The sequence below is a fragment of the Oculina patagonica genome, chromosome 3, assembly GCF_052425735.1.
Source record: "Oculina patagonica isolate OP01 chromosome 3, crgOcupat, whole genome shotgun sequence".
Classification (NCBI taxonomy): Eukaryota; Metazoa; Cnidaria; class Anthozoa; order Scleractinia; family Oculinidae; genus Oculina; species Oculina patagonica.
In genome coordinates, this window is record NC_135760.1 from 12,360,208 (window position 1) to 12,382,643 (window position 22,436).

General features: G+C 37.2%; 1 protein-coding gene across 1 annotated transcript in view; it reads right to left on the reverse strand.

Moving 5' to 3' along the window:
- LOC144646618 (uncharacterized) overlaps positions 1 to 21,570 on the reverse strand; it is a 36,510-nt gene extending 14,940 nt beyond the window's left edge. The window contains exons 1-25 of the mRNA XM_078506268.1: positions 21,079 to 21,570; positions 20,716 to 20,928; positions 17,506 to 17,658; positions 16,319 to 16,386; positions 15,956 to 16,029; positions 15,076 to 15,197; positions 14,774 to 14,863; positions 13,845 to 14,014; positions 13,237 to 13,435; positions 12,672 to 12,780; positions 12,026 to 12,099; positions 11,087 to 11,175; positions 10,084 to 10,253; positions 9,497 to 9,665; positions 8,856 to 8,978; positions 7,580 to 7,662; positions 7,059 to 7,191; positions 6,474 to 6,548; positions 5,707 to 5,786; positions 4,184 to 4,281; positions 3,733 to 3,830; positions 2,629 to 2,702; positions 2,362 to 2,476; positions 1,594 to 1,766; positions 405 to 511 (exon numbers count right to left, since the gene is read on the reverse strand). Coding sequence (XP_078362394.1) covers positions 405 to 511; positions 1,594 to 1,766; positions 2,362 to 2,476; positions 2,629 to 2,702; positions 3,733 to 3,830; positions 4,184 to 4,281; positions 5,707 to 5,786; positions 6,474 to 6,548; positions 7,059 to 7,191; positions 7,580 to 7,662; positions 8,856 to 8,978; positions 9,497 to 9,665; positions 10,084 to 10,253; positions 11,087 to 11,175; positions 12,026 to 12,099; positions 12,672 to 12,780; positions 13,237 to 13,435; positions 13,845 to 14,014; positions 14,774 to 14,863; positions 15,076 to 15,197; positions 15,956 to 16,029; positions 16,319 to 16,386; positions 17,506 to 17,658; positions 20,716 to 20,928; positions 21,079 to 21,339 — 3,120 coding nt within the window. The 5' untranslated portion in view covers positions 21,340 to 21,570. The remainder of the gene's footprint in view (positions 1 to 404; positions 512 to 1,593; positions 1,767 to 2,361; positions 2,477 to 2,628; positions 2,703 to 3,732; positions 3,831 to 4,183; positions 4,282 to 5,706; positions 5,787 to 6,473; positions 6,549 to 7,058; positions 7,192 to 7,579; positions 7,663 to 8,855; positions 8,979 to 9,496; positions 9,666 to 10,083; positions 10,254 to 11,086; positions 11,176 to 12,025; positions 12,100 to 12,671; positions 12,781 to 13,236; positions 13,436 to 13,844; positions 14,015 to 14,773; positions 14,864 to 15,075; positions 15,198 to 15,955; positions 16,030 to 16,318; positions 16,387 to 17,505; positions 17,659 to 20,715; positions 20,929 to 21,078) is intronic.
- Between the last annotated feature and the right edge of the window lie 866 nt (positions 21,571 to 22,436).

Here is a 22,436-nt window from a genome sequence, read left to right on the forward strand (position 1 = left end):
CTTTCAGCCTCATAAATACCCACGGGCCACCTTAAGAGCTACGGTGTCTATCTAAGCCAATAGGTTTATATTAGAAGGGAAACCTTCTCAGCAGATATTCTGCATTTCATTTTTTTCATTATTTCTTTTTTTTTTTTTGGGGGGGGGGGATGGGGACAGTTGGCAGTTACAGAGGAAAGAGGCTCACTATGAATATGAACATTTTCTAAGGTAACACCACAGTCACACCTCAATAGTGGAACTGTACACCCTGATGAAGGCAGTATTGCTGAAACATCAGTAACCTTCTACTGAAATGTCTAGCATCAAAAACTGTTTTTATTATGTTATTTCATCCCACCTCAATAGTCCCTAATACACAATAATTTATGTGTTATTTTCTGATGTGCTTATTTATCTCTTACTGTGTAACTTGTGATGCGTCCACTGGGTCTTGCTGGGGCTTTCCACTCCACTCTAATGGCTGAAGAATTAAGAACTGTTGCACTCGGATTTTCTGGTCCCCCAGGAGCTGGAAGGAAAAACGACAAAAATGGTGATGAATATAATGGGAATGGGCAGAGCGTGGTGGGCAAAGCATTTCAAGTCAGACAGACTTCTTCCAGTATCTGAATCTGATTTGAATTAGAATGTTTTTTATAGTCTTGAGAGGAACAGACATTGCACAAGTAATTCATAGCACAGCACAGGAATCCACAATATCCAGGGATGTCGCCTAGTTGGCTGCCGGCTAATTTCACTAGCTGAAAGAGAACTTAAATCTGGCTGAAATTTCATTGAAATTTAGAGCTGCCAAGACCAAAAAGACCAGCTGGGCTTGTTGATGAGCCACCTTAATGTTTTCATAGCTACATCCCTGAACATCTCCAGCCCTGGCAAATGAATAAATTTAATTATTTTTATTCCAAAAATCTTGGTTATCAAAATGAAAATAACAGCCAGCAACATATCCATAAAAATTGTCTTGTTGCTTGGCAACCTTGGATCCATAAGGGTTATCTCGTTGCTTAGCAACCTAAGATCCACAAGCATTGACTTGTTGCTTAGCAACCTTGGATCCACAAGGATTGTCTTGTTGCTTAGCAACCTTGGATCCACAAGGATTGTCTTGTTGCTTAGCAACCTTGGACCCATGAGGATTGTCCTGTTGCTTAGCAACCTTGGACCCATAAGGATTGTCTTGTTGCTAGGCAACCTTGGATCTATAAGGATTGTCTTGTTGCTTAGCAACCTTGGATCCACAAGGATTGTCTTGTTGCTTAGCAACCTTGGACCCATGAGGATTGTCTTGTTGCTTAGCAACCTTGGATCCATAAGGATTGTCTTATTGTTTAGCAACCTTGGATCCACAAGGATTGTCTTGTTGCTTAGCAACCTTGGATCCACAAGGATTGTCTTGTTGCTTAGCAACCTTGGATCCATAAGGATTGTCTTCTTGCTTAGCAACCTTAGATGTAATGTTTGGTGACTAGATTCTGACCGAAAACTTACAGATATTATTTGTACAGAAAAAAAACTAACAATACATTACGAACTACAGCTGCATTCAATCTAGATCAACCTTATTAGAAATTTATTTAAAAAGTGACTTACTGGTGACATTAGTCATGGCAAATGCAACGTTTGAAAATGCAGATTCTTGATCTTTAGTAGAAGCTTTCACCTTGAAGTAATAAGTAGTAGCTGGAGATAGATTGCCCACCGTACACGTTGTGGTTGTGGTAACAGCACAGGATGTCTGCTGAAAGCCACTACTTCCTAAAGTACTGATGAAAAGCACACAAGAAACAGAAATTATTTGTAAACATGATGTGTGAATCAATATCTGAATCCTTAGTATATCCTGCTGTCAAGGCAAGTGACTCATCAGGCCAGAGCTTATCCCAGTTTCTGAAGCATTAAGCAGCTAGGAGTATTTCTACTCCCCCCTGGATGGGATGCTAGTCCATCGCAGGGTTGCCCCCTAAATACCCGGGAACCCATTTATACACCTGGGTGGAGAGAGGCACTATGAGAGTAAAGTGTCTTGCCTAAGAACACAATGCAGCGCCCCAGCCAGGTCTTGGACCCAGACCGCTCAATCCGGAGTCCAATGCACTAACCATTAGGCCACCACACCTCACACGAATCCTTAGTATAACAACCGTTATTTAACATATCATCCTGTAATGATTTTTTAGCAATGGAATCCTTTGCAGGATTTTTCCAGCTTAAGAATTCAACAAATGAAAAGCTGGGCAGGAAATCAGAGTTGGACAGGAAACTGAGATGAGAAAGAGGTGGTTTGGTTGCCAAATTGTAACTCACACCTTGACACCAACACATCAGTCGGTAAGAACCAGTTATTTACTACTGACTTACCTCTTATAAACCTTGTGTCCAGTGATAAGTTTGTCAGCTTGCCCAACATGCTTCCACGTAACTTTAATTTGAGTGGGCCCAATAACACTAGCAGTGACATTCACAGGCGTGAGGTCTGCAGAAAGAAATGTAGCCAGTAATGTAATCATGATCAAGCATTCCATCTGCTATGATCATGTATTCCAATCATCACTTTCTTTCAGAATTGTTTTTTAGTAAGAGTTAAAACAAGGAGGCAAACTCAAACAACTTGAAAGTGCAACAAACCTTTGAGGACTTTGACTTTTACGGACTTCTTAACTGAGTTCAAATAATTTGCTGCTGTGATTTGAACGACATAACTAAAAGGCAAACACACAGCATTAACTTTGGCAGGTTATTTGTTACACTCTTGGTTCAAATAAAAGGTCAACAAGTACCCGTCAGCTTGCAGTTAATACGCAGGACTTTTGACAAAGGGTGCTACAAGTGTAAGAAATGTTTGAACAACTAATCTTTGATACGCATTTAGTAAAAATTAATACTCTTATAACACGACAATTCACCAGAAATGCTTTGAAACAGAGATCCCCCCAAAGAGTGATGGAAAATAACCCGGCGTGTCCAATCGATGACTAGAAAAATCGATCATCGGAAACCAATCAATATAATCAATATAATCAATAAAAATCAATCGATTAATATCGATTGGTTCCATTAATCGATGAAAATCGATACTCACAATTCACATCCTCTTAATTGTATCAATTTTTATCGATGTTATCGATTATTATCGGTTATAATAAATAAATGAGCCATTTTCAATTCTTGCAACATTAATTTTGTAAGGCGATACGTTATGCATCCTTTCACTAAGTTAGTCTAATCGAAGTTCTGCGAGTCAAACAAAGCACGAAATGAACGTACTAATAATAGAGGCTATTGTGAAGGGCTACCACGAGTGTCCATTTTCAGTAAAAGACAGGCGAGTCTTTTTCCCTTGAGAAAAAAAATCGGCGACAGAGGAGAGGAAAAGAAGCAATTGCACAACAGATCACTTTTTGTGAAAAGGAAAAAATACGATAGGTTAGACTCAATTGCCTAGCGCAAACGTATCTGAAATCATTATTAAACGATTGCAACTGACAATCGATATAATCGATAACAATCGATGACAATTGATGAAAATCGATACTCACATCTCTTTGGGTCATCGATTTTCATCGATTTCCGATATCAATCGATTAATATTTATTGCTATCGATTATAATCGATTATGGAATTTCATCGATTGGTCAGGTCGGGAAAATAAGCAGCAATAAGTATTATAGGATACATAGTTTCAAAATGCTTCAAAAGCTAAAAAATGTAGTAAAAACTCCTTTTTCTTACCTCTTTGCTTTATGAAAGCGAAGAGTTGCAACTGGCTGCCAGCCTTGAACTTCTCCTTCATCAAATTTCCATTTGTAGTGAACAGCGCCAGCTTCAATCTGAAAATTGAGTATTAAATGATAAATTGTCTGCAAACAACTCAAACAAGTGGTCTGGACCACAGTTTCCATAGCCTGAAACAACTGACTAAAGTAGATGTATACTCATTAGAAACCTGGAACATTAGTCACTATAGGACAATAACATTGTTACTACCCTATTAAACGCATAATATTATACTAGGTATACCACAACTGATGACAGGTATGTCAACAAAACAATACTAATCATTGAAGTCTGGGAGATTGCCAATTTTGCATAGAAGTGCCTCTTCTCAAAGAAGTTTAAAAAAGTAAAAACTCTGTCAATTTATCCACAAAAAACATCAATTAATGTCTAAAAATTTACTTACATTTGAATAATTGAGATTTGCATGGAATATGACATCTTCATCCACACCCGGATCTTTGGGGTTAAAGTTTATCACCACTCGTTCATCAGTTAGTTTTTCTTTAGAAAAAAAAATCCACCAAATCACTAAATTATCCAGAAAAGCCACTGCATATTAAATCCTTAAACTGCTAGCAAGCTGCTGTGTAGAGTTTTCAGATGACTTTCGGTAGTTGTTTATCATACTTTCAACACATAGCTGACCTTTTTCTAGGATTATGTGAATTTTTGATAGAAATTAACAACCTTCAACGAGGATTCTGTTTATGATTATTGTCATAATAAAACTATTGTTCACATTCGAGAAAACCATCTCTCACTTTCAACTACCTGTATAAGCTTATTTTCATTGTTACTATTCATTTGCTTGTTTCATATCCAGGGCTCAAGACTAACTTTTTTGCTAACTAGCCAAGTGGCTAGTGATAGGTTTTCATTTCACTAGCCAAAACTTATTTTCTACTAGCCACAATTTTTAAGCATAGTTCTTCTTTTAAGGGAGGGGGGGGGGGGGGGGAGGGTGAAAACAATGTCCGATAATGTTTAAACCTTTAATCTTCATGTTTTTTTCCTTAAAAAATTGGGCTTTGTTCTTCACTATAAAAAATGTACATGTGCATGCGTTTTGTCAACTAGAATTTTGTTTAAAGTTTCACATTCTATAATGTTAACAGTTTTTTTGTTAGTTTTATTCTCTGAGAGACTCTTTTAATAAATGCGGTTTCTTGCCACTAATGCCTGATTTTTTCACTAGCCATTTTGGCTAGTGAAAGGCCAAAACCTACTAGCCAAAACTGCATTTTTAATAGCCTTTGGCTAGTTGGCTACCGTTAGTCTCGAGCCCTGATATTCATTTATAATACATTTATAATAAATTGAAAAGGCAATGGCTGGCTACCTATACTGAATAAGGTAGAGAGTCAAACAAATAGTAGAAATTAAGCTTTAATAGAAGAACAAATAGTAGAACACTACACATCAATCATACCAAGGGTGTAATGGAGCTATATAAAAACTGTCTTAGAGTACACAGCCACAGTGTTTGGTCCTAATTTGGTACTTATTGGTCCAGCAATAACTTGTTCACAATGTGTAGTTCCAGTAAATACACATGTACCCACCCCATGAAAGGTCAATGGAACAAAAAGCCAAAATTTTGAAAGGAAAGTATGGGGCTTAACTGGAATTTCCGGAGGGGTGGGGGATTCAAACCAAAAAACCTTCCATGGGAGGGGTATGGATATTTTCTGGAACAAAACAATATTTTAATCAGTTGAGGCATTGTACACACAGCTTACATCACAGACATTACAAATGGCCAGAAACAAAGAACACAAAGTAGATGTATTGCCAAAAAAAAAAAAACATGACCAGTTTGATGGTACACCAGGTTTCCTTTCCTTTTCTTTATTTCTTTTTTTAACAATTTAACTGTTTCAGTGGCAGAACACACAGTCACTGCACACCAACACTGAACTTACTAACCTTGAACATACACTTCCAATCTCTGCACAAGAATACTTTGAGTATTAGATGCAACAACCGACACAATGTACTTCCCAGGTCTGAAAACAACCAAGAAAGGTGATAAATGTATAAATGATGTTGCAGTAAAAGAACACAATGAACACTTAAAGACTGGTCCCAAGGGAAATTTTGTTTCCCAAGAATCTTAGTAATGCTAATTAGTTTTGCCCACATAACACGTGTTATACTGGCAAAACAGCATCGAAAACAGTACAGTGACAGAATTCAATTGAATTGTCTGAATATAGTTATATTAACAGGTCGTCACAAAGTGTGAGGCAGCGAGACATGCAATCCATTCTGTTAGCCTAAAATTATTAATATGGCACTCCAGTTAGCCTAAATAGTACTCCGGTTAGCCTACTGTTAACTTAGGTAGCTTGTGGTTAGCCTTTTTATTTGGAGTAGGGATTTCAGCTGCTTCGCATGTCTCACTGCCTTGCCACACATGCCTTGCTGTCTTGCCTTGCACACCTTGCATGCCTCGCTGCCTCACACATTTGTAAGACTCTATCTTATGATAAAGACAGGAAAGAGTTACTGTGTCCAAATTGGTTGAAGAAATCGGGAGTTTGAGAAAGCAAAGGTAAAATTGCAGTCTTTGAATGAAGCAAATCCCAAGGGAAATGAATTTAGTACAAGTTTTCAGAAAGTTAAAGAGCTGGATGGTCTAAGAAATTAGAATCCCGCAGTAAACACAGAATATATAAAGAGTTTGTTCTTACTTATGATACTGGTGCTTCTGACTGGCAAATTTTGCCCCCATTCCTTGGTCTCCATGTCCATCACCCCAGAACCACCTGAACAAAAAGAAGCATCAGAAATAAAAATAATTTTCACAGATTCTATCATCCAGTTAGCCACCAGAGACTTGAAACCTACACTTTAAAAATATTAAAATTAATATCATCATCACTGTCATTGTTGTTATTGTTGTTTTTGTTTACATTGTCACTGTCATCGCTGCCACTGCTTTCACTATTGTCGTCATCATCATTACCATTATGATTAAATAGGCCATTTCCAAGTTACCCTTTGCCTCTGTTTCAAAACGAGTGTAAGTGCGAAACCATTTAAATGAAAATCAGTTTGATTTGCATGAAAATGGACCTGTAGGTGAAACTCATTTTCATATGAATGGTTTCGCACGTAGACTCATCATGGAACAGAGGCAAAGGGTAACTCGGAAATGGCCTATTAGATATAGCCAAGGAGTTTCCCCTGGTTGTTTTCAAAATGCCCACTTTACTTCAAATGCTTTGGCCACAAAACTAACAAAGATGTTGTAACATAATTCTCACATTGCTCACCTGTACATAATATTTGGCTGATATCCTTTTGTAAGATTAGTAAAGAAAGACACGGTGCCCCCGGTTTGAACTGCAACACCCCCATCTTCAGTCACATTGCTACCTACGCCTCTAAGCGTTAAATTAAGCAGCTCTGCAAAAAAATACATGTTCTTATTAATAATTGAATCCTAAATACAACTGAAAGTTTACATAATTTACCTCGTCCAGAATGTCACATGAGCTAGCTAGAGCTTAAATATATAATAAATATTAATGAAATTTTAATAAAAACTTTATTGCATGCACCGTTTCATTCTTACTGCACCTGGCTCACTGGTTCAACAGTTAGTGTGCAGCACTCTGCATTAGATGGTCAAGCCCTGGCTGTGTTGAGTTCTTACATAGTTAAAACACTTGACTGTCACTGTAACTGCTCTTCATGCATGTTAAATAGTTTACAGTCAAATTAATAATAAATAATAAATTCAGTTCAACTGTTTTGTTTTTACGAATCATGAGTAATTTAGAATTATCTTCACCTTTGACAGGACAGGGTGTATCAACTGGCAGGAAGTCCTTCTGGGATCCATTTACACATGTATCTCCCTCAATTTTACGGAACCTGGAACATTCAGAAAAGAATATATTACAAAACTAATTATAATACTTACAGTTCACTCAAAACTGGTCTCGAAAATTTGAATTCATTTTTAAACTTTCACTCTTCAAAAAAAGGGCATACTTGATCCAAATGCAATTTTAAATTGACTTACTGATTCATCACGCACATAACAATAATTTAAAAAGTTACTTCAATGTGTTGTAATTCTAGACATGACCACCCCGATATTAGTCCAGTTTAGCTTCATACTTATTTCCAGTAACCCTTCTTAGGATGGAAATGGATATTTCTAAACCACCTGTACCTAAGAGCCAGCTACCAGCTGGAATTTCACTGGCTGAAATTTAATTAGACAAACAAAGACTTGAGATAATTTTGAAGGTATAAAGACCAGAAGAGCCTGGCAGTTAGTTTTTTCGCTGCTATATCCCTGTGGAAGCACACGATTTGTAAATAAAACATAGAAAAAGGGAACAACATTTCTTTTCTGTTCTCTTTACAACCTTAATTAAGGTGCCTGATCCTTGAGCAACCAAGGTGGCTCGTAATAGTTTAGATATTCCCGTCTTTGGCATTCTATTGCTGCTACACCTGTGATGTTGAGGTTTAACTTTCAGAACATCCTTGTAAAGGTTTTACTAATAAACAAATTGGAGTCAATGTGACGTCAAAATTTGTTACCATGGCAACTACAAAAGTCATCAAAGATAAAACTTATTTTTGACCGTTTAAGGCTAATTACTCTAAAACTAGATGGTAAAGTTTTTGTTTTCCGACAATTTTTTAAAAAATTCTGTCAGAAAGTTTCAGGGCCACCTTACATTTATGCAAAAATAATGTTGCTCCGAATCGTTTTGACAGATTTCTTTAAAAATGTGCAAAAATGTTTATTTTGTCAGTTGGATAAAAATCTGTGAAAACGAAAAACTTTCACAGAGTAGTTTTTGAGTTATTAACCGTGGAAGGTCCAAAATAGTGTATCTTTAACCTCATATGACGTGGCCATGGAAACAGAATTTGACGACACCATGTCCTCAAATTATTCATTGGTAAATCTTATTTACGTTTGGGCTAATATGTTTTCCTTAACGTAATTGGTAAAGCTGAGATAGAATACCAAAAACGGGCATGTTTAATTCTTACTCAACTATTAAGAGCCACCTTAAACAAAGCACATTTATTTAACTTCTCACCCTTGAGTCCTGCTGTAGTTTGTACCCTCTGGACAATTTTCAGGAATAATTTCATTGTCCAAGTCTTCACTATTGATGGGAGTACATTCTTCATCGATATTCTTTCTTTCAAAACCATAGTCACTAAAAATAAGAGCATAAGAGATTAAACATCTAATTTTATCAAACAAGCATAAATGTTAAGAGGTGTTTAAGTCTGTTGACAGCAGAGTGACAGCAAATGGAGACTAGAGAGATGAAAAGTGATCAACATTTGACTTAAAAAACGCCTTTTAACCAGGTTAATCCATTAAAATGTTAAAAAAATGTCTAAAAATGTTGAAAAATTAAATAGATATCCCAACACTGTGGCTGAAACTACAGCCTTTATCAGGGGTAAAAGTGATTGAGGCTGTAGTTACAGTCAAAATGTTGGATATTTAATTTATATTTCAAAATTTTTAGACATTTTCAAACCAGCGTAACATCTTTGACTTCTCGCTACAATATCAATACAAAGTGAGGCTATCAGGTGGTGAGAATATATACAATATCAGCTGGGTGAGATTTTCTGGAGCAACTATAAAATTCAGACTAACTAACTTGACAAGAAATGCATGGCAACAACTAACAAAATTATTGATGTTTTGAAGTCTTCCTACCATTGGAAATCAATTCTGCTACAAGGACAGTTCTTCACAAATGAGGGTCTCTTGTAGTCTCGACCCGCATGACAAAGAATAGTCCAATTTCTGGTCTCAAACTGTTGCTGTCTACCCAGAAGACAGCCGTCAGTGAAAGTGGTAAAGCCAGAAGAATCACACACAGGACCTGCCATTTGAATAAATATAAATATTTTTTATTGCTTTTTTTAGTCCCCAATGGGGGGTACTTCCAGATTTTGCAAGATTTAAGTTGTTATAATAATTCCTCGCATATAATCGACCAAATTCAAGTTATCACATCGCATCACGTTGCATTTTATTGGATCTCTGTAAAGTGGTTCCAACATTATACCACTTCAATGGTCATAAAAATAACTTAACAGGGATGTAGATTAAACCCAGGAGCCGGGTAAAATACCCATAATTATGTCACATGAAGCTCTACTGCCTATGAAGGCTGGGAAATGGGGAATTTGGATATATTTCAAAGCCCTTTCCTTAACAAGTGCTCAATTATAACAAAGAAATTTCTGCCAGTGTTGAATGTACCTTAAGGGTGCTTAGATAACAACATGTACACACACCTAAGACATTTGTCATATTTAGATAAAACACTGTCCAAGCCCGGGCACGGTTTCCATAAATTAAGAAAATTGGCAGTCTTTCTCCAGGTTGAGTGACAATATCACGAGCGAGGATAGCTGTAGTAGAGAAGATATAGGTCTCCCAAGTAAAACCACCATCTGTGCTGTACCTGTGGCAAAATACAACAGTGAGTGAATTATCATAATCCGTGATCTAATCTACTGAGCGCTGTTTTAATACAAACTCCACGCATTTCTTTGTTGGAGTTGTGAACTTACAGGTCTTTCGACAAAGACAAAATAACATGTTGCCAGAGGGCAAGCTATGCTCTGGGACTCCAAAACTAAAGGAAACTTGAACATGACTGGTTGAAGTTGCCATGTTTTGGATGTCCTGGTGCATTGCTTGTCCTCCAGCAAGGTGTTACTTAGTACTATGTGAATGGTTACCTGGAAAGGGCCCATTTTTATGTATTCCTTTTGTTCTAAAAATGCCCAATAACACTGCCTTGTATCATTTTCAACAAGAACATTGCATTATAATGAGATCATAGGAGTTCATCAATCAATGCCAGCCTTTGATGAAGCTTTATCTTAAATGGTGCATCTGCTGTTTCCAATCCGTATTACAATCTTTCTCTATCATAACCATCCAGCTAAATGTTATTTTTGCTTTGTGGGAGGCACAGTAGCCTTATGGTTAGTGCACTGGACTCAGTTCAAGCCGTGGCTAGGGCCATTGTGTTGTGTTCTTGGGCAAGGCACTTTACTCTCACAGTGCCCCTCTCTACCCAGGTGTATAAATGGGTACCGGCGGACTTAATACAGGGAGGGAGTACCTTGCAATGGACTAGCATCCCATCCAGGGGGGAGTAGAAATACTCCTAGTTGCTTCATTTAAGTAAGTACTCTGACTTCATAAGTTGCTGTAACTGTTTCTTGTACATATTTTTGTGCTGTATAAGTTAGACATTTTACTTATTTTAATGTCACTGTTATTTACCTCAGTGCCTTGGTGTAGCGTCTGTACGGTACGGCAATAATAACTCCTCCATGATCTCCAAAAGTAAACAGGTATTTCCCTCGTAGGACCTGTTGGTTTACAAATCCAGTATGTTTATCAGCTCCGAGAGTAAATAATTATTTTATTTATTATTATACCTGTACATCGTACATCGTGACCATAATGTTTGTTCTCAAACTCATTTAATAATTCATCAAGTTAAAACAAAGAAAATCGTTACCATGAAGGAGGTTTGGATACCGGGTCTAAAAATTGGCACAGATTTTTACGATTTTATTTCTCCATTTACTCCGTAGTTTCCATGTTTCACCGGCTATTCAAACACCTCGAATTTCATCAAAAGTTCTCCACTGTAAGTTGTACTACCATTTTCGAGCGACTGTGAAAGGCAAACTTTTTTCTGTGTTTTCACACGTGTAAAACATTCAAGTTTGTCTAGACAAACTGTCGCGTTTTACAAGTAAACCATTTAACGTTGTTTTACGTAAAAAATACTCTCAAAATAAAAATAAGTAAATAAACAATCGCTGATCGCTGTCACAACAATTGCCAGAAATGTAAAGCCGCCCTTTTCTGTCGACATTCATTGAAGAAATATAAAAAGTCGACGCAAAAGTTTTCAAAACCATTGTTTCATGTGCAGAAACACACCGGCGGAGCTGTCAAACTTGACATGTTGACGCTCCAAACGTTAATTGGTTCAGTTGAAAAACGCGACGGTTTGTCTAGTCAAACTTGAATGTTTTACCCTTGAAAAAACGCGGAAAAAAGTTTGCCTTTCACGGTCGCTCGAAAATGGTAGTATTTTCAACTCTCTTCTCAGTGGATACACCGATAAAACACTGTCCCTCGTGTTTGATATATTACTTCAAAGCCAGATGATCATTAGCAAGGGTTAGCCTTGAAGGTCCATCTTACCCTGTTCCACCCCAGTCCTCCATCCAGTGACAGAAACAGGTCAGGATATATCTTAAGATTAGTGCTTGCCACTCCTGAAAAAGCATAAAAAAATAAAAAAATGAGGAACATATAGACCCCTGAAGGTCATCTCAGAGAGTAGTACTGTAACATGTACCCCAGTATGTATGAAATTGTTTTTGAAGATGTGGTTATTGTTTGACTGCAGTATTGCAGTCAAATCTTCACACTTAACACCTCCAAGTCACTCCACTGAGACAAATGGGTAGACATTCACTTTTCTTATGTATAAAATTGATGTACATATAGTACATTCAGCAAGTGATTTTTTAATCTCCATTGCTGATTGGTTATAAAAATTACCTTCATTCAGACACGGTGAAGAGTAAAGCTATTAGTTTATGGGGCTGTTTATTCCTGTTTGAAGTGAAATTTGGAAGTGTTGGTTTTTGTGCAGGGTGGAGAACCTGGACGAGAACCAACAACAAACTCAACTCACATATGATGCCGTGTCCGGGAATTGAACCCAGGCCACATTAGTGGAAGGCAAGCACTCTCACCACTGCACCATCCCTGCTCCCCCCCCCCCCCCCAAAAAAAAAAAAAAAAAAAAAAAAAAACAGAAAAAAGAAAACAGGATTCTTACCTAAAGCTAACACCAGCCCCGGAGCAGACGTACTGGAAAGCAATCGCTCTGATGGTGATACACGATACACAGCACCATACAGCAGATTCAAATGAAGGGAACAGCTAGGCTGCAATGCAAGTCAATAAGTTCAACATGAAAAACAAATTGTACAGACTAGTTGAATACTAGCTAATGCTGGTTGAGTCCTTTTCAAAATGGGTTTTTCCAGAAAAAAAAATTCCACACTCCCCTGACAGATGGCATTTGGGTAATCCTTGTAGTTGGGGCTGAGGACTCTGGAAATCTGGGTGTGAGGGGGAGGGGTAGTTCAGCCTAAAAATCATTCCTTGGGCATTATTTTCAATTGTTGCGGTAATTTCTATATTCTTTAAAATATGACTTTAAAGAGCTCTTTGTGTTTCTTATTCTGCTGCCCAATCAGTCACTAACTATCATCTATGACTAAGGCCTGCCAAATCAGGCAAAAGGTATGCCTCTGAAAACCTGCCTTAGCACTTTAATGTGCTGTTCTTGGAATTCTTGAAAATTGACCTGATAAGGATATTAACACGGGAATACCCACCAGAAGACAATTAATTCTGACACCACGGTTATCCACAGTTGGAGAACGAATCCTCTGCCATGTTGCACCTCTGTTGTAAGTGATGAGTGACAGCAGATGTCTCTTGCCCACTGGGCCAGGTGTTAACTGAGTGGCAACGTAAATACCGCGCATTGACTGGATTTTATCCACGTCAACAAATGCATATGGTATCACAGTTCTGCAAGTGGAAAAAGCAGTTTCAACAAATTAAAGATGAATCATTACCTTAAGGCTCCTGCAAATGAAAAAAGTTTCTTGCAAAAAAAAATGTTCCCCAAAATTGTGCAGTGCCATATTTTTGACAATCACATATCTTACCATTACAACTACAGCTCAAATTTATGCTTGATCCGGTTATTTATAATTCTGCTTCGAAAACCCAGCATTAATTCGAGACCCAGCGTTTAATCAAGAAACTACTGTGACAGTAAATATAATAAATTTCCCCTATAAGCCTGGTGGTTTCTTGGATTGGGTTTCTTATTGTTGTAATACTTCATTTCAAAAGTGGCTAATAAATGATGATATAATGATGATGATGATAAATATAAATATTTAAAATATATTTGAGCTTGTAATTTTCGTACCTGAGCCAAGGAGATGATACATTTGTGAATGGGTTATGATACAAAACTCTCGGCAAGGACAACTGATACTTGATTCCAGTGTGATCTGACACATACATATTTGAAAGATTCCTCAAGTGGTTTATGACCACAAATACATGATTTTCAATCACATCAAACACAAAGAAGTCCTGGAACAAAAATCAAGGAGTTAAACTCAATGTGGTGGGAACAGATGTACAAATCATTATCAAGTTATCTACAGTGAATTATACAGTTGAATCCTGAAAACTTGAACCTTCAAGGGAAATCAAAAAAGGTTCGAGTTATCAGGGGTTCAAGTTATCAAGGGTAGAATTAGTAAGAAAATGACCTGGACGGGAATGAAAATAAGTTTCAGTTAGCGGAAGCTAGTTTCAAGTTATTGAGGATTTGAGTTATCAGGATTCAACTGTAAGTCTATAACTTCATACAAATTTTCAAGGAATATAAATTAAAGTTCTTTAGAAAATAACAACTGAGAAACAAAAAGCACAGGAATTTTAAACAGTGTAGATTTAAACAATACCCCCATGCACACAAACAACATAATGTTACTGCAGTTATTAGACATACCTTGCAAACACTTCTTAAAAACCCCAAAAAGACTTGGTTTATGGACAGACAAAGATTTTTTATATAATGGTGGTTATTAATAACCAGGTTTAAAGGAGAAGGGTGTGGCACTTGTGCTGGGAGCCAGCTGGGCGTCAGCATAATCTGCAGGGGTTCATGTTGTTTACTACAAGGTGAATTCACTTGTCATGCGTTATCAGCCGTTTCCTCTCACCCTCCCACCTCGCCCAGCTCTCCCAAGCACTGGGAGATCATGGGTCCCAGCCTGGCCTGAGCAGTAAACACCAGTAAATACCTGTTTTAAATACATGTTAAAAGGGCTGTTATTCACTGACCCTGCTTTCCTCATTTGATGGAAATGTTGCCTCCTTGAAGGAAGAGCGATTTTGTGCCACTTTCAAGATGGGAGTTTTGTCTTTGGGGTTCTGTAAAGAAACAAGGATGTGTGTGAAAATGTACCTGATGTTTATCAAAGGGAACATCAAAGACAAACATAATTTAACTGTTACAAAACATCAAAAACTCAACTTTCATACAATATCTTAAACACACTGTAAGTTATAATATTACTAACTGTAAGTTATAATATAACTAACTGTAAGTTATAATATTACTAACTGTAAGTTATAATACTAACATTCCTTGTAGTGATAAACATGTAGTTTTTCATCATTTCAAATTCTTCCACATTAGCTGCAAGTGATGTACTCCCTTCACTGGTCACCTTGTAAACTGCAGTTCTGTTATCTCTTGTTCTAACTACAAGTAATAGGTAACAAAGGATTAGCATACTGAAAGCAGTTGCTAAATCTAGAAAACATTTGAGTTTGCTGCTTTGTTGCGAAGAACTATCAAGGCAAATACCCTACACAAAGCTGTGCTCTTAGTATAATATTATTTCAGGGTGCCCAAAGGCTCTTCTGTAAGAAATCTTGGGTGTCAACCCCTAAAAAGCTTTCAGGATAGCAAAGTTATACTATAGTTGCCTGTGGCACCCAGGCTCTGCTAGAACACAGCTCTGCCTACATTATGAAGAATACATTCATACTTTATTGGTGTTGTGTTTAATAAGCTGTTGGCCATTTTCTCCTGAACTTAGGGGAGAGGAGGGGGGGGGGGGGGTAGGAAATGATGCATCTGGGCCCTTTTTTGCTTCAGTAAGGAAGTTTGATAGCTTGATTTTATTTGAATTTCTTAGATCTGAAAAAAAAAACACAGAAATGGGGAAAGGAGATAATAGGCCATTTCCGAACCCTCCCCAAGTCTACGTCGAAATCACAAATGAAAATGAGTTTCACCTTAGGTCCATCAGCAAACAACTCACATGAATGGCGCACGACGAGAGGAAGGGGAAATGGCCTATTAAAAGTACCATAGCTGCTCACCATACCCAAAGAGTTGGCATACCCCACTGCTGTTTAAAATAATCAGTCTTAAGCACAAACATAAGAACTATTACAAACTTTTATATTATTTCATTGCTTTACTTATTCATACTTATTGTTCTATATACTCACGTCGCTCTTGAAGAGGTTTTTGATATTTCTCAACAAAAATTACATCTGGCCGACTATCAAGATCTTTATCACCCCTTAAAACAAAACAAAAATCAGAGTTTACATTAAATATAACACAGCTACCATGTCAATGTATTGTACTGTGTCTGGACAGTTATTCTGCCATGGTCTTATCTCTTGAACATAGTAATGCTTTCACATGCTTTCATAACATTATGGATACATAATGAGAGTTGGTAGCCAAGACAGAAAATTGTCAGATTTAGAGTTCCTTGAAAAAACTTGCAATAACTATAACATAAGAATACATGCAAGTTTAATGACCAATATTTTACGAAATAACAAAGCACAAGCAAAACTAACCAATTAAATGACTTCACTTCACCCGGTACTAGAGTAAATTTTTTTCCAGCGTCTTTTGACCAGTAGAGCTGTTAAAATAAATAATTATATCAATATACAAAGTTGTGTACTGAAGAAACAGCTCTTTATTACAAAGTTGCTGTGATAAAAAGAAAGAAAAGAAAAGGAAAGAATTGCAATGAGGGTTGAAAATGATATTGGATAAATAAAGGCCAGCTTAGCTACAGCCAAGGTATCTTGAGCAAACAGACGATGTTTAAGAGCATCAAAATCATGCAGTTCTGCTGCAAATATTTTGTGGTGATCTGTGATGGTGCCTTGAAAAAAAAAAAAGCCATGCAAGAACAGAACTGCATGCATGCGAGAGACAACTTAAATTCCATTTATTAGAACATGGACAACATGGAAACAAATGCAATGAACAAAATGTTAAATGAATTATTGTAGGATTAAACTTTAGCATGAGTTTTTCAAATTCAAAGCAATGAAAGGTCAACCTGGTGTCAAAATATAAATATTGGAACATTTACTAAGTAGTTGTGAAGTTTTCTAACCCCTACAAATTTTACTTTATTGAAAAAGAAAATAATGTATACTGTCCTATAGTATATTTTCATGATTCAATAGAATGACAAGCATCAAACTAACAATAATTCCCAGCTTGGGGGGGGGGGGGGCTCCTATATGAAACGGACGGGGATGCTCGTTGGAAATTTAAAATAGACCCCCTAAAAGAGACCAATCTGGGTGTGGCTCAACCTTTTGTTAACCCCTAAAAGATACCAAAAAACTAAGAATGGAATTTATATTTGTATCTTCCTTTGCGTGTAACCCTAAACGAGACCATTTTGGCTAAAAATATTGGGGTTTTGCCTGGAACACCCAAAGCGAGACCAAAAATCCGAAATTTACACCCATAAGCAAGACGAGGAGCATCCCCGTCACTTTCATATGCGAGTCCCCCCCCCCCCCCGCCCCCGGGGTAATAATTCAACAATAAAAAAAAGAGCTGGCAAAACTGAGACAGAACAATGGTAGCTATTTAAACATATAAATGCCAGTAATTCAGACCAGATCAACTAAAACCACCCTGGCATGTAAGTAGTTCTCTCCTTAACAAAAACAACAACAACAAAACTTTATTCACCCCTTAATATTTTACAAAAGAAAATTCAGTGTTACAGTACCTTTTCTGCTGGAGCATCGTATCCCATGACAAAACGACGATCCGAGGGATGAAATGTCAGGTAGGATGGCTGCCAGATAATTTTTGATGGTAGAAAATTTACCAAGTCCTCTGTTCTGTAGAGAATCTTGTTTACTTTATCAGCAAGAATGCACTGATGAAAAATGAAAACACATTATAGAAAAACAAAAACAAAACATACAAATATGTTGTGGTTAAAATTTATCTTTGGTTTAACATTTTCCAAACAAGTTTGATTTTTATTTTCCTTTTGTTTCAGATTATGATAATGAATATTTTTGAGACAATGAAAAATAAAAATTAATAAAACTGGTTTTACCCTTGGTGCAATCTGATATTTTCCTTTGTTTAATATTCACTATCATATAATACCATACACCAGAACAAAGAAAAATACCAAATTGTATCAAGAGTAAAATCAAACCACAACATCCCAGGATTTTCTTAGGGGGGGGGGGGGGAATCTGTCCCTGAAAAAACACCCTTTGAAAAAAAAAACAAATGATCAGTGTCAAGTTCTTTTTGTTACTGCTAGTGCATCAGCCTTCTGAAGCTAGAACGGTTTACTAAAGAACAGGTTATAGAGCTGATGTGCCTAAATTTTCCAATAGGCAGAAAAATTCTTGCAGCTCAACAAAAAATTTGTCTAAGTGAATAGGTAAGTAACTTAGCCTCTTATGTGGCAGATACAACGAGCAGTACCAGGAAATAATTATGATCTATACACACCTCATGGAAAGCCATTGTAAACTCTGAAGGGGGAGAGGGTGGGGAGAGATTGTTAAATGAAAGTATTAAGACAATCTTGAATTTCCAGAGGGGCGAGAGATTGTTCAAATCAAATTGTGTTGTGATGTTACAAGAAATGTATTGCGATCACCATGACCCATTGCATCAACAGTGAGATACCCTATCCCTACCCTACCTTCCCTAAAACTTATTAGAGATAAAAGATATTCTAAAGTTGCTAAGAAATTGAAATCCAACTTGAAAGTAAAATTTATTTACTTCAAAACTTCCCGTTTGAGAGATATGTGCATACTTTTCATGTGATTCAGTCATCATTTCAAGGCTTGAGAGGTAAATATGATATGCTTTAATGTCATTCTGCTCCAATTCTCCAATAATTAATGACATTTCTGGGCACTACTAAATCAGCCATATCGCACAATTTTATTTCCTTGCAAAAAGCATGACAATGAACACGTCGCTTTACAAAAGTATTAACTTGTCAAGTCTCCCCAAACAAATGCAATCGCAACACTCTTTGCTAAAATAGTTGTAAAAATCTGTGTATATCTCTGTAATACAACAAGCATTGCAAAACCACGTGTCAAATTTGTGATTGCACGCATGACTGTGTGCGCATATTTTATCAACTGTTGATTGAATGCTCAAGAATTTTTCCTTTGCCTCTTTGGTATCTTACAGCAGCACTGGGCTAAGTATAATTGTTTTAGCTTTCAGGAAACCATTGGTACATGATTCAGCACGATTTATGTTCAGCAACAAATATTATAGTTGTTTGTAAAAATTTCTGAAACAATATAACTCCCTAGAGAGCTAGCTATCACATTATCTCCATAAGTACTATTGAAATATTTCCCCTTTTATATAATAATCTATTGGAGTTGAAAGCAATTTCAAGTGTTGTTATTCAAGATAATAGACAGTGAGACAGCAGAATTGAAACAATGGAAAAGCCACCTGGAATAATAACATAAACTAAAGATAGTGAATTATCTTCAGTAGAAATTAAAACAAAAGCAGCAAGCATAAAATGCTGGCCAGAAGAGACAGATAACCTTCATATCTTGTAATTCTTTAAAGTGCCACATATTATCAATGTACAAATTCTCCTTTCTGGTCTTAACAGATAGTGTCTCAAATAACTCAGAGAATTTGTACAATTATCAAGTGACACGTAACTTAGTTCCCTTTCCTGATTATTTGCTTATTTCTTGTGGCATACATACCTTATCTTATGATTATGTATTGAAGAAATACACCAAGAAATAAAATTCTCATCACTTTTGAGGTTTGAAAGATTAATTGCTTGCCTAGGGGCATATCAACTCTGGAGTTACGCCTTTATAGTTGCAATCATATTAATCACTCAAATTTTACAGCAGACAATAAATTACAGATAGAGTATTATAGGGTTCCCCTTTTCATACACTGAGGCAAAACTATAAAATTTTCAAACAAGCAGGCACACTTTTGATGTAAAATAATGATATACGGCCGCCGCACTCAAAATCAATAAACATTTTCAATTGCAAGAAACTACATATGCATGTATGTGAAAAAATGTGATTTATGATTTATTTGTTATCTGTAAATCCATCCAGAAAGATCTTAGAAAGGGCAAAAATAGCAAAGTTCCATTACAAACACATGTTGAAGCTCTAGTCTGACTGTTACATTCTTCCTGATTATATTTTTGCCTAATCACTATGCACAAACTCGACATCACGAGATGCAATGCGTGAGTATAAACACTAATTATGAGAAAGAATTGTGGTTTTAGACACCAACGCCTTCCCCACAAACAAGAGATTGTTTAATATGCTTCCCTTTCCTCTAAAGCTGAATAAAATGCTGAAATTGTTTTGCATGTGACAAGTTCTATGAGACGTGTACATAACTTCAATAGTACAAAATTAATTGTCTATCAGCTTATAGCGTTTTAGTGACGAAATAAATATGCATAAATCATTTAGTAAAACAGTTCCACATCAACCTCAATTAAACTTTTCATCACACGCAGCAAGGGATCAAATCCAATCACATTTACGGAATTGAGTAAAAACGTTTTTATTTGCGCGAGCTAACAACCCATAGAGCAAAATAAATTCGACAGCGCACGTTCGATCCGCTGATCGTGTCAGCTCGGTATGTATTCGCCACTTTAGTGGAATATTCGACTTTCCACATCTCGACATGTACACTTGACTTGATAAACACACGGATTCTTTATTGTCACGAAAGAAAAACGCCACTTACAACAGAGGAACATGCGAAAAGAGCGAGTGTGTTGTGAGCTCCATTCACACTAACTTACAAATTTGATGTTGTTGTTTTAGCGCAATATACACGTGGTCCGACCACAACAAGTTATATAATAACACTATCATACAATGAACAAAACACAAGATATCAAAGTAAAACGAACTATAATCTGCCTTACCAGTTTAGGATCAGCTTTTCCATAATATATCTGATCAATCAATGAAAAGTTCTGTCTGGTAAAATTCTTCCCGTAGTTTCTAGACACGAAAACTGCGCTGGTCGATTTGTCACTGCCCGTTTTGGTGTTTTTGCCCAGCAAGAACACGACATTTTCACTGCCACTGTTCCGAGGCCAGTACATGAAATAGGTGTCGTAGGTTGCAAGAGAGTACTGAAAGAAAAATATTAACAAAAAAGATCAATAAAGGATTAAATATGCACTGTAGTTTTCATCATTCAACAACCTCAGTTTATCACCCTGTAAGCTCGTAAGCTACGTAACGCACTCAGATTTAATTTCAAACTTTGGATAAAAACTTACATTAGAAAGCTCCGGTTGGGGGATTGGACTTTCTCGACGTACACGTAAACGGGCATGAAGGTCTTCTACAAATTCTTGCGGGCTCTCGTCTGGTTCGAATGCTTCCCGCCGAATCATACGCGCTCCCTCTGGCAAGGTAAACGGCGACGAGCCTTGCACGAAAAGATTCTTTGGGACTGCAAATGGGCGAATGCAGCTTCCAAGCGTTGGTAATAACGCAACGAGCAAGATAAAACAACTAAATCTTGCACAGGCCGCCATGACTAGCAAGTCACTACAAAATCACAACACACTGATCCTGCGACACAAAAGCGAGGCAGTCTGCAGGGGGTAGAGGTGAACCAAATCGGCTTTCTTCGACCGCGACCTATTGTCTGCTGCTGCTAATCGATGGCAAAATGGACGTGTAAACAAAGCACGGAAAAACAGGCAATTCAGTTCGATGCTTTTTCCCCGAACAGGGAAAGGTTTGCCAAGCAGATTGTAAACACGTCTAACGACAAGAGCTCGTGGGTGCTCAAAGCTAAACGGAAGTTGTATCAATTCTGAAGCTCACGTCCGCGAATAATAAGTGAATTCCGTCATGCATGCCGTCTCAGAACATCATTTTCATTTTAAAATGTTCCTTAAAATAGCAAATACTGTTTACGGATCAAATGATTTTATTCAAATCAGGAAAGGCTTTCAGTTTCCAAAGAACCCAAAACTCAAACACTTTGCATTTTGTTTTGATATAAACGCGCCAGTTTTCAACGGAATGCCGGAACTAGAGGAAGGAAGATATTTATGCACGCCCTGTACACTCTTGGCTCAACAACAACAGCGATTTCCGTTGTGCCCCTTTTCAGTCGATTTAATCCTGGATCATGGATAAGCAATTTGTGGTTTTGTTCGAAGGTCGTTTAATTCCACGCTCCGCTGTCGGAACTGCAGGAATCGGGTCACACGGCACTCAGTACACCAAGGGGGGGGGGGGGGGGGGGGGGGGGGGGTACTCCGGCGTGTATTAAAATGACGGGGATGATCGAATGGAGGCAAAACTCAGGACCCAAAAAATCCCTAAGTCTTCCGACATTACCCAAAAAAATCCCTGGATCAAAAATAACCCCCAAAAAATCCCTTGTCAAATTACCCCTAAATTGCCAGGAGGGGCAATAATATAACACAAAGAAAACCATAAAAAAAAATTGAACGCTCGTGTTTGTTTATTCATCATACCATAAATACGCCTAGGCCGTGCCAAGGCACTTAAGTTCATTTTTAATACCCCAAAAAATCCCCTAATTAAATCAAGACACCCACAATCTTCACTCACTCATCTTTTACTTTTTATTTTATTTATTTATTTGTTTATTTTT